Source organism: Cebus imitator, unplaced genomic scaffold (genome assembly GCF_001604975.1).
Source record: "Cebus imitator isolate Cc_AM_T3 unplaced genomic scaffold, Cebus_imitator-1.0 Scaffold149, whole genome shotgun sequence".
Lineage (NCBI taxonomy): Eukaryota > Metazoa > Chordata > Mammalia > Primates > Cebidae > Cebus > Cebus imitator.
In genome coordinates, this window is record NW_016107464.1 from 693,100 (window position 1) to 705,155 (window position 12,056).

Consider the following 12,056-nt stretch of genomic DNA (forward strand, 5'->3'; position numbering starts at 1 on the left):
AAAAAAAAAAAAAAAAGAAATAAAAAGAAAAAGAGAAGAAAAGAAAGAGCAGAATGTTCACATGCCCTACGCCCCTATGCTTCTCAGGACAGCCACCTCCTCTCTGAAGGCCTGGAACTGCGCTGGGGGTTGGGTTGACAACCTGGAATAAAGAGATTTTAAAAAAAAAGAAAAGAAAAGAAAAATGAAACAATACTAGAATAATGAGTTATGACTGTGTTGCAGGGGGTCTTGGGACACCAGTCTTAACCAGGGGGCGGAATGCTCATATTTAATTCAGTAAACAGTAGGGAAACAATGAAAAACTAACTTTACAGGCAAGAAGGATGATCTCAGTCATTTTACTGGAAGATTAATCTGGCTTCACACTATGAATGGTTTGAGAACAGAGACACTAGTAATTCAATGATGAGGTAAAAAGGGTCTAAATTACGTGATAACCATGGAAATAAAGAGATGGATACAGAAGAAATTTGATAACTGACCAGAGGTGGGATGCTGGGGAGAGAAAGGGGTCCAAGATGATTTCCAAATGAAAAATCATGGTAATTAAAAAAAAAAGAGATAAAAGACCAATTATGTTGGGTCTGAAAAACATTAATTAAGCATCTTAATTATTTCCATAATTTAGAGGCTTACCATGTTGGTAGGTACAATTACATACATATATACATTCTTATACCATGTTGGTAGCCCAACTATATGTATATAAGAACAATATATATATACTTTTATTATTTATTTATTTGTTTGTTTTTTTGAGATGGAATCTCGCTCTGTTGCCCATGTTGGAGTGCCGTGGCGCAATCTTGGCTCACTACAACCTCCCCCTCCCTGGTTCAAGCAATTCTCCTGCCTCAGCCTCCCAAGTAGTTGGGATTATAGTACCCACCACAATGCCCAGCTAATTTTTTTGTATTTTTAATAGAGATGGGGTTTCACCATGTTGGCCAGGCTGGTCTCAGAACTCCTGACCTCAGGTGATCTGCCTGCCTTAGCCTCCCAAAGTGCTGGGATTATAGGTGTGAGCCACTGTGCTCGGACTAAACTCTGGTTTTAATGAACATTATTTATACCTATCTCATACATGGTCTCCAGGCAAGGAGACATTAATTCATTGCTCAAATATCACCACAGGTTTTTATAGTTAAGTATGAAATCAAAAGCAAAGAAACCTACTATATCTATAGTTACCTAAAGATGTGGATATATTCGGCATTTCTCATAAAAATAAGAAAAAACCCACAACTAAAGTAGGAATACATTTTTTTTTGTTTCCTTTTATTACCGTCAGTATATGGCAATTCTGCCTCTCCTTCTACAAGTGCTCATGAATAGCTTTAGCTTTTGAGTAAAGACCTTAGAAAGCATTTATTGATTAAGGGAATTAGTATCTTTCCTTCCAATAAGGTTTAGATGTTGGTTTCCCAGTACTTTTGTGAATATCTTTCATGAAAGATATGTAAACATACAAGATTATTACAGTTAACATATATACACAATTCATAAAGTCCTTTGCATCACACACACTTTAATTTGATCACACTTTATCAACGAGGCTGGAGTAACACCTACATTGACCTCACTAACCTTGACAGAATCAAAGTTCCAGTTTGTTTGTTTATTTATTTTGAGACAGAGTCTCCCTTTGTCGCACAGGCTGGAGTGCAGTGGCATGATCTCAGGTCACTGCAACCTCCACCTCCCAGCTTCAAGTGATTCTTGTGCCTCATTTTCCTGAATAGCTGGGACTACAGGCACGCAGTCACCATGGCCAGCTAATTTATTTTTTATTTTTAGTAGAGATGGAGTTTCGCTATGTTGGCCATAATTTCTGGTCCCAAGTGATCTGTCTGCCTCAGCCTCCAAAAATGCAGTTTATTTTTTAAATAGGGTTTTTTTTTTTTCCCTTCAGATTTTAAAGTAACACGTGGGCTGGGCATGGTGACTCATGCTTGTAATCCCAGCACTTTGAAAGGCCAAGGATGGTAGAACACTTGAATCCAGGAGTTTGAGACCAGCCTAGGCAACATGGAGAAACCCAGTCTCCACAAAAAATACAAAAATTAGCCCGGCATGGTGGTGTGTGCCTATAATCCCAACTACTAGGGAGGTTGAGGTGGGAGGACTGCTTGAGCCCAGGAGGTTGAGGCTGCAGTGCACCATGATTGCACCACTGTACTCCAGCCTGAGCAACAGAATGAGACCCTGTCTCAAAAAAAAAATCAATAAAAGTAACACGTAATTATAGAATATCTCTGGAAAGACACACTTAGAATAGGTAACCCCAGTTGCCTTTATGGAGGAAACAGGATTAACGGGACACTATTATTTTACACTTTTGTATCTTTTGATTTTGAAATAGGTGAATCTATCCTATTCAAAGATTTTTAGTTTTTCATATAAAAGTCACACAGCTGACTGTGGAAAATTTTTTAAATATGGAATTTACTTATTTATTTGGTTTCAAACTCCTAAACTCAGGCAATCCACCTGCCTTGACATCCCAAAGTGCTGGATTACAGGCGTGAGTTCCAGTGCCTGGACAAATATGAACTATATATATATATATATGGGCCTATATATATATATATAGGCCCATATATATAGGCACATATAAATATATATATATATATATTTTTTGAGACGGAGTTTCGCTCTCTCGCCCAGGCTGGAGTGCAATGGTGCGGTCTCAGCTCACTGAAACCTCTGCCTCCCGGGTTCAAGTGATTTTCCTGCCACAGCCTCCTGAGTAGCTGGGATTACAGGTGCCCACTACTACGCCCAGCTACTTTTTGTATTTTTAGTAGAGACAGTGTTTCACCATGTTGGTCAGGCTGGTCTCGAACTCCTGACCTCATGATCCGCCCACCTCGGCCTCCCAAAATGCTGGGATTACAGGCATGAGCCACCACTCCAGGCCTGAAATATTTTAAAAATTACAATACAGGCCAGGTGCAGTGGCTCATGTTTATAATCCCAGCACTTTGGGAAGCCAAGTCAGGAGGAGTGCTTGAGCCCAGGAGTTGGAGACCAGCGTGGGCAACATGGCAACACCTTGTCTCTACAAAAAAATACATATTAACTGAGAGTGGTGGCAGATGCCTGTGGTCCCACCTACCTAGAAGGTTGAGGTGGGAGGATTGCTTGAGCCCAGGAGGTCAAGGTTGCAGTAAGCCATTATCATGTCATTGCATTCCGGCTTAGGCAACAAAACAAGACCCTGCCTCAGAAAAAAAAAAAATTACAACACAGAACACAATATAGAGAATAGAGAAACAATGGAAAACAGAGAATAGAGAAGGAAATAAAATCATTCTTAAATCTTGCTGTTCAGCCACTGTTAACTTTTTTTTTTTTTTTTGAGACAGAGTCTCACTGTGTGGCCCAGGCTGGAAGGCAGTGGCACAATCTCAACTCACTGCAACCTCTGCCGCCAAGGTTCAAGCAATTCTCCTGCCTCAGCCTCCCGAGTAGCTGGGATTAAAGGCACCTGCCACTGTGCCTGGTAATTTTTTTTTTTTTTTTTAATTTTTAGTAGAGGCAGGGTCTCACCATCTTGGCCAGGCTGGTCTTCAACTCCTAACCTAATGATCCACTCGCCTCGGCCTCCCAAAGTGCTAGGATTACAGGGGTGAGCCACTGCACCCAGCCAACTTTTTGAGATGTATTACAGTATAATCTCTTTTCTATGTGTGTGTGTATATATATATATATATATATATATATATATATATATATACACATACACACATATATATTTTATTATTTTTAAGACAGCGTCTTAATCTGTCACCCAGGCTGGAGTGCAATGGCATGATCACAGCTCACTATAGCCTCAACTTTCCAGGCTCAAGTGATCCTCCCACCTGAGCCTCCCAAGTAGCTGAGACTACAGGCACATGTCACCAGGCTTGGCACAATTTTTTTTTTGTGAGACAGAGTGTCACTCTGTCACCCAGGCTGCAGTGCAGCAGTGTGATCTCAGCTCACTGTAACCTCTGCCTCCCAGGTTCAAGTGATTCTCCTGCCTCAGCCTCCTTAGTAGCTGGGATTACAGGTTTGTGCCACCACACCCAGCTAATTTTTTTTTAAGACACAGTCTTGCTCTGTTGTCCAGGCTGGAATGCAGTGGCATGATCTCACCTCCTGGATTCAAGCAATTCTCCTGCCTCAGCCTCCTGAGTAGCTGGGATTATAGGTACGTGCCACCATGCCTCGATAATTTTTGTATTTTTAGTAGAGACGGGGTTTCACCATGTTGGTCAGGCTGGTCTCGAACTTCTGACCTCATGATCCACCAGCCTTGGCCTCCTAAAGTCCTGGGATTACAGGAATGAGCCACCGCACCTGGCCTAATTTTCTATTTTTAAAAGAGATGGAGTTTCACCATGTTGGCTAGGCTGATCTTGAACTCCTCACTTCAAGTGATCCGCCCGCCTTATCCTCCCAAAGTGCTGAGATTACAGGTATGAGCCACTGCACTTGGCCACCAGCTAATTAAAAAAAAAAAATTTTATAGAGATAGGGTTTCACCATGTTGCCTAGGCTGGTCTTGAACCCCTAGGCTCAAGGGATCCTCCTGCTTTGGCCTCCCAAAATGCTGGGATTCTAGGCATGAGCTACCACACCCAGCTTCTATTTTTTCTTTAAGAAACTTGTCGTGCAGGCAAGCAGGGCCCAGGCCATGTAGAGGCTTGTTAAAGCTTTAAAATTTTATTCTAAGTACAATAAAGAGTCTTAAAGGATTTTAAGTAAAAGAGTATGTGTATATTTAGCAACTATCCTTCTATTTGCATTTTTACTAATAGTATTTTAAAAATCAAGTATGGTTGTTGCATTTTTAAACAGATGCTTTGATAGTGCCTATCACAGTTAATAGATTTCCTAATACTGAACTTGCATTATACTTGCATTCCCAGCATAAAGTACTGAAACTAACTTGCCAATGTCTTATGTAGACTTTTGTACTTATATTTATAAATAAGATTGGTCAGCCAAAACCTAAAATGCAATAAAATAAATAAATGGGAAAAATAAATAAATAAATAAATAAATAAATAAATAAGATTGGTCAGGCCAGGTGTGGTGGCTCATGCCTGGTGGCTCACGCCTGTAATCCCAACACTTTGGGAGGCTAGGGCAGGTAGGCTGCTTGAACTCAGGAGTTCAAGACCAGCTGGGCAACATGGCGAAATCTGATCTCTACAAAAAAATACAGAAAGTAGCCAGGCATGGTGGCGTGTACCTGTAGTCCCAGATACTCAGGAGGCTGAGGTGGAAGGATCACTTGAGCTCAGGAGATGGAGGTAGCAGTGAGCCAGGATCATACCACTGCACTCCAGCCTGGGCAATGGAGCCAGACCCTGTCTCAGACAGACAGACAGACAGATAAAAACTATTGACCCACAGCTTCCTTGTGTGTTCGTGGGCCAATCTTACTCACTTTGTATTATGACATATTCATTAGCTTCCATATTAAACTTGTGTTCAATGCCAATTTCAAAAAACTAGAATGAGGCAATATATCTTGTTTCCTTGTTTTTTTCACTCATTATATTAATATAAAGTTTAATGGTTAGGTAGGATAGCATACTATATGTATAAGATCACATTTAATAAGTAACAAAATTTGAAGACAGGACACTTAATAAAACAAAAAACCTATTATGTCTAAATATATTTAAAAATAAAACCCAAAGAACCTCCAATCAATATTTAGCACCCAGTGCTATAAACCTACCTTTTCTTCTTTCTATTTGAGGAAGAAAAAAAGGAAACGAAGTCTTCCCAATGTTTTTATATTATAGCATTGACAGGTAAGTACGTGGACCTATGAGAGCAAAGGTCCAAAGTTCAAACAGCAGAGAAAGTGCCATGGAAACTATGGGTATTCAATAAGTATTGATCAGTGGTAATGACAAAAAAGTAAGGTTATTGTGTTTGGGGATAACAGAAAAACACAAAAGATAAGATGATGCCTCCCTTGAGGGAATTACTGTGACAGAAGCATTATTAAGGAAGTCTTAGGTAGACAGTGATTGGATAGGGCTATTACTATGGCTATAAGTGGCCATGGAACTAGATAGCATTACAACTAATTGGTCATTTAGTCCATTTTCAAAATAAATATCTCCCACAGAGACCCAATAGATCGTGCACTGATCAGCAATCAATAAGGCTGTTAAAGTGATTGGGTTGGTTTTACAGTGGCCTAATAATTTAGTACCAATAGAAAGACTCAGTGGATTACTCTTAATATCAGTGAAACACAATTTTGGTAACCAAAGAAAAAGAAGAACAATGCAGGTTTGAAAGAGGGGGAAAGTGTTAACAATTTGATTTTAGCATTAAAGGATTTATTTCACTAATGTAAGATCTCAGCTGACTAAGATGAATTGCTAGCATACCAGCTTTTTTTCTCCCTAGCAGTCACTGGGTTTTGAGGCAAGAGAATGAGAGAGAGAGAGAGAGAGAATAAATAAATATAATATGAACGTTTAGGTAAGTAGATTCAGAGTAAGATAAACTATGCATTTTCAAATCTTAATATCTGATGGATTATCTGGTTTTAGATTACTCACAATTGTTTCACAATTTTAGGAGTACCTAAATGATAATTCTTTCCATCTGTGGAGTTTGCGGTTTCCTTATGAGACTGAAGAATTATTGCAAGGTACCTTCAGCTTGGAATAAGTTCCTTTCAATACCAAACTTTTTCTCCTTGGACTTTTCATAATCATTCTAGCAGGCAGTGAACATTCTTTACATGTCTGAGTTATCAGTGTTTTATTTAAACCCTTATATGTTAGATGTGAAATTATATCCCTGGATTCTATTTACCCACTGCATTCTACCCTATATAAAGTGGCCTTCTCAGAGCCCAATTTCCAACAATTAAGTATAAGCCCAAGACAGCTTATACTGTCTTCAGAGAATCAAAATAAGCACGTGGCTAGCAACTGGAGGCCATGTTGCCCAAAAAGGCATTGTCCATCATTAAACCCAAGACTCAAACTCAGCAGAGTGAGAGGCTCACACTGTGAGATGCAAGTAAGAATGGAAATCAACTGTGTAACATCTCATAGTCACTCTGGGGCATATATTCAGTGACCGGTCCTGTTGACAACTACCTAATTATTTTTTTATTTTTATATTCTTTTACAGGCAGATCTTCCCACTGTCGCCAGGCTGGAGTACAGTGGTGCATTAATAGCTCACTGTAAAGTAGAACTCCTGGGCTCAAGTGATCCTCCCACCTCAGTCTCCTGAGTAGCTAAGACTACAGGTACGCCATCATGCTGGGTTAGTTTTAAAATTTTTTCTGGAGAGACAGGGTCTTGCTATGGTGCCCAGGCTGGTCTCAGGCTCTTGGGCTCAAGTGATCCTTCTGCCTCGGCCTCCCAAAATGCTGGGATTATAGGCATGAGCCACCACACCTGGCCCCATTTCATTAAATTATTTTTATTCCTTCATTCCTCCTTTTTTTTTTTGATGAATATGTGTAATTAAATTTACAGAAAGCAGGTTAATATATGATGTAGCTCCATTGCACAAGAGAAATTGTTTTTGTATCCTCTATTACATCATCCTTTTAAAAAATGAAGGCCCTGGATAACAACGACTTAATACAGTGTCACAACAGGAATGAATGTCAATACCCAAACCAGAAACTTGATTTCCTGTGTTCTAACAGAAACTTATATGCCACCACTCAAACAAAAAGAAAAAAAAAAAATACTTGATAATATTAGTTCCAAACATAAAAGGAAAACATCATACCTGCAGAATATATTGAGTGAGGTCAACTGCTTCTTTCTTCTCGTGTACAAGTAATGTTTCTTTGTCTTTTATAGTAATAATATTAATTTCTCCACGACGTACCTCCCTCATGCCCAGGGGGCGTTTTCGAACACAAACTCTGATTTTCTCCATCTCAGTCCAAGGATTCTGTTTCTCTGAAGTGTTCTGTCTGATACATGTTTATAAATAGGCTTTTAATTTTTAATAATAGGACAAGACTACTTAGCAGGCCAAAGTATTGGTACATTTTGCTGTATGCTGGGCATAATATATTTCTTAAGATTACAAAGTAAAGTGTCAGCACTGAGAAAGTCCTTCTCTCTCCATCCCTACCCTACTTCGCCCCTTCCCCTCCAAAAAAAACCGAACCACCGAAAAAAAAAACCTGACAAACAAAAATCCCCTAAGAGACCTTATACAGGATACTATTTTATACAATTGTTTTACATCAATTCTTATTTCTTTAGCTCTCCAACTGGCTGCTGAAAAATTATATTTTTTTAAGATAGGACCTCACTCTGTCACCCAGGCTGGAGTGCAGTGGCATAACCCCAGCTCATTGCAACCTCAACCTTCTGGGTTCAAGTGATTGTACTTCAGCCTCCCGAGCAGCTGGGACTATAGGCATACAACACCACAACTAGTTAATTTTTGTATTTTTTGTAGGGATGGTCTCACTATCTTCCTAGGCTGAACTCATGGCCTCAAGCAATTCCTCCTGCCTTGGCCTCTCAAAATGCTGGGATTACAGGAATGAGCCATCAGGCCCAGGCTGGAAAATTATTTTTTATGGGATCTGAATTGGCTTAAAAAAAAAAAACAAACAGCAAATAATTTTCTAATATAATGTTTTAAAACAATTTTTTTTAACCAAAATTTAGGGACTTAGCATCATTTCTGCATGAAAATGCAAGTGGAATAAACAAAGAATAAATGACTGAATGAATGAAATGTACCATTTTGAGGTAGTATGGGAAAATCCTGACAATCATTAAAACTGGATGATGGGTTGGTCATGGTGGCTCATGCCTGTAATCCCAGAACTTTGGGAGGCTGAGGCAGGCAGATCACTTGAGGTCAGGAGTTCGAGACCAACCTGGCCAACACAGTGAAATCCCATCTCTACTAAAAATAAAAAACTTTGTCAGGAGTGGTCGCTTAAACCCAGGAGGTGGAGGTTACAGTGAGCTGAGATCATGCCACTGCATTCCAGCCTGGGCAACAGAGTAAGACTCTGTCTCAAAAAAGAAAAGAAACTGGATGATGGACAAATAAGAATTCACAGTTCTATTTTCTCTTATTTTGCATATGTTTAATTTTTCACAAGAAAAGGGACTTTTTGTTTTGAGACAGGGTCTTGCTCTGTCACCCAGGCTGGAGTGCAGTGGTATGAGCACAGCTTACTGCAGCCTGAACCTCCTGGGCTGAAGACATCCTCCCACTTCAGCCAATAGTAGCTGAACTACAGGTGCATGCCACCACACCTGGCTAATTTTTGTAGAGACAGTATCTCACCATGTTGCCCAGGCTGGCCTCAAACTCCTGGGCTCAAGCAATCTTGCCTGCCTTGGCCTTCCAATATGCCAGGATTATAGGCATGAGCCACTGTGCTCATCGAAAATGAAAAATTTTAATGCATATTTTTTTCTTTCAAGAGTCTCACTGTATCACTCAGGCTGGAGTGCAGTGGTGCAATCTTGGCTCACTGCAACCTCCACCTCCCAGGTTCAAGCGATTATCCTGCCTCAGCCTCTCAAATAGCTGGGATTACAGGTACCTGCCAGGATGCCCAGCTAATTTTTGTATTTTTAGCAGAGACAGGGTTTTTCCATGTTGGCCAGGTTGGTCTTGAATTCCTAAGGTGATCCACCCTCATTGGCCTCCCAAAGTGCTGGGATTAGAGGGGTGAGCCACTGTGCCCTGCTTAATGCATCATTTTAATAAGGGTTTTGTGTTAAAATCTTTAGTTGTTAGCACACTGGTTAGGTGGAAAAATAAAGAAAAGGCTAATTAAAAAAATTTTTTAAAAATCTTTAGTTGTTGGATATTAATAACCTAATCACATAAAGCTAATCGAAGAGGACAGAAAATGTTTAGTACTTTTTAGAAGTGTCCAGGGCTCTACGATGACTCATATGAACAAAAGGCCCATCATTTTCAAGTTCAAGGGGCAAAAAGACATGCATGTTCTTCTAAAAAGCTCTAAGTTGGGCAGGGTGGAGTAGCTCTCATCTGTGTCCTTTGGGGGGCTGAAGTGGGAGGATCACTTGAGGCCAGGATTTCAAGACCAGCCTGGGTAACACAGTGAGATCCCTAACTCTAGAAAAATTTGAAAAATTAGCTGGGGACAGTGATGTGTACCTGCAGTCCTAGCTACTTGCGTAGCTTGACCTCAGGAGTTTGAGGCTGCAGTGGGCTATGACTGCACCACTGGACTTCAGCCTGGGCAACAGAGCACTGGACTTCAGCCTGGGCAACAGAGCAAGACCCTGTCTCTACAAAATAAACAAAAAGTAAAATAAATGAAATGGCAATGGTTAAACTAAAATATCCATTCTATCCTTGATGGTGTTAAACAATGTAAAATAGTATTTTTATTTATAAGTAATTCCAATTTAGATTTTTATGTGTCATTCAATAAAAAGATAATATTCAAGAAAATATTTACTCCTTCACCACTGATTTAACCAACAGAATAGCAACAATCTGACTTCATAGTCAAGGAACAATCTATTCCTCTTACAATTAAAAGAAGAAAACAGTATTATATGCTCTGTGCTCTCCTAGACCAAACAAAATGTTTTCCAAAACGTTGTAAAATTTATTTCAAATTATTAAATATATTTTTACCATAAAACTGAGTCTTCTAGGCCGGGCGCGGTGGCTCAAGCCTGTAATCCCAGCACTTTGGGAGGCTAGGGCAGGTAGGCTGCTTGAACTCAGGAGTTCAAGACCAGCTGGGCAACATGGCGAAATCTGATCTCTACAAAAAAATACAGAAAGTAGCCAGGCATGGTGGCGTGTACCTGTAGTCCCAGATACTCAGGAGGCTGAGGTGGAAGGATCACTTGAGCTCAGGAGATGGAGGTAGCAGTGAGCCAGGATCATACCACTGCACTCCAGCCTGGGCAATGGAGCCAGACCCTGTCTCAGACAGACAGACAGACAGATAAAAACTATTGACCCACAGCTTCCTTGTGTGTTCGTGGGCCAATCTTACTCACTTTGTATTATGACATATTCATTAGCTTCCATATTAAACTTGTGTTCAATGCCAATTTCAAAAAACTAGAATGAGGCAATATATCTTGTTTCCTTGTTTTTTTCACTCATTATATTAATATAAAGTTTAATGGTTAGGTAGGATAGCATACTATATGTATAAGATCACATTTAATAAGTAACAAAATTTGAAGACAGGACACTTAATAAAACAAAAAACCTATTATGTCTAAATATATTTAAAAATAAAACCCAAAGAACCTCCAATCAATATTTAGCACCCAGTGCTATAAACCTACCTTTTCTTCTTTCTATTTGAGGAAGAAAAAAAGGAAACGAAGTCTTCCCAATGTTTTTATATTATAGCATTGACAGGTAAGTACGTGGACCTATGAGAGCAAAGGTCCAAAGTTCAAACAGCAGAGAAAGTGCCATGGAAACTATGGGTATTCAATAAGTATTGATCAGTGGTAATGACAAAAAAGTAAGGTTATTGTGTTTGGGGATAACAGAAAAACACAAAAGATAAGATGATGCCTCCCTTGAGGGAATTACTGTGACAGAAGCATTATTAAGGAAGTCTTAGGTAGACAGTGATTGGATAGGGCTATTACTATGGCTATAAGTAGCCATGGAACTAGATAGCATTACAACTAATTGGTCATTTAGTCCATTTTCAAAATAAATATCTCCCACAGAGACCCAATAGATCGTGCACTGATCAGCAATCAATAAGGCTGTTAAAGTGATTGGGTTGGTTTTACAGTGGCCTAATAATTTAGTACCAATAGAAAGACTCAGTGGATTACTCTTAATATCAGTGAAACACAATTTTGGTAACCAAAGAAAAAGAAGAACAATGCAGGTTTGAAAGAGGGGGAAAGTGTTAACAATTTGATTTTAGCATTAAAGGATTTATTTCACTAATGTAAGATCTCAGCTGACTAAGATGAATTGCTAGCATACCAGCTTTTTTTCTCCCTAGCAGTCACTGGGTTTTGAGGCAAGAGAATGAGAGAGAGAGAGAGAGA

At 39.5% G+C, this 12,056-nt stretch overlaps 1 protein-coding gene across 3 annotated transcripts in view; it reads right to left on the bottom strand.

Moving 5' to 3' along the window:
• KIF24 (kinesin family member 24) overlaps positions 1 to 12,056 on the bottom strand; it is a 70,791-nt gene that overhangs the window by 40,024 nt on the left and 18,711 nt on the right. For all 3 annotated transcript variants that reach the window (XM_017542957.2, XM_017542956.2, XM_017542955.2), the window contains one exon: positions 7,783 to 7,972. In XM_017542957.2, the coding sequence (XP_017398446.1) occupies positions 7,783 to 7,972 (190 nt within the window). The remainder of the gene's footprint in view (positions 1 to 7,782; positions 7,973 to 12,056) is intronic.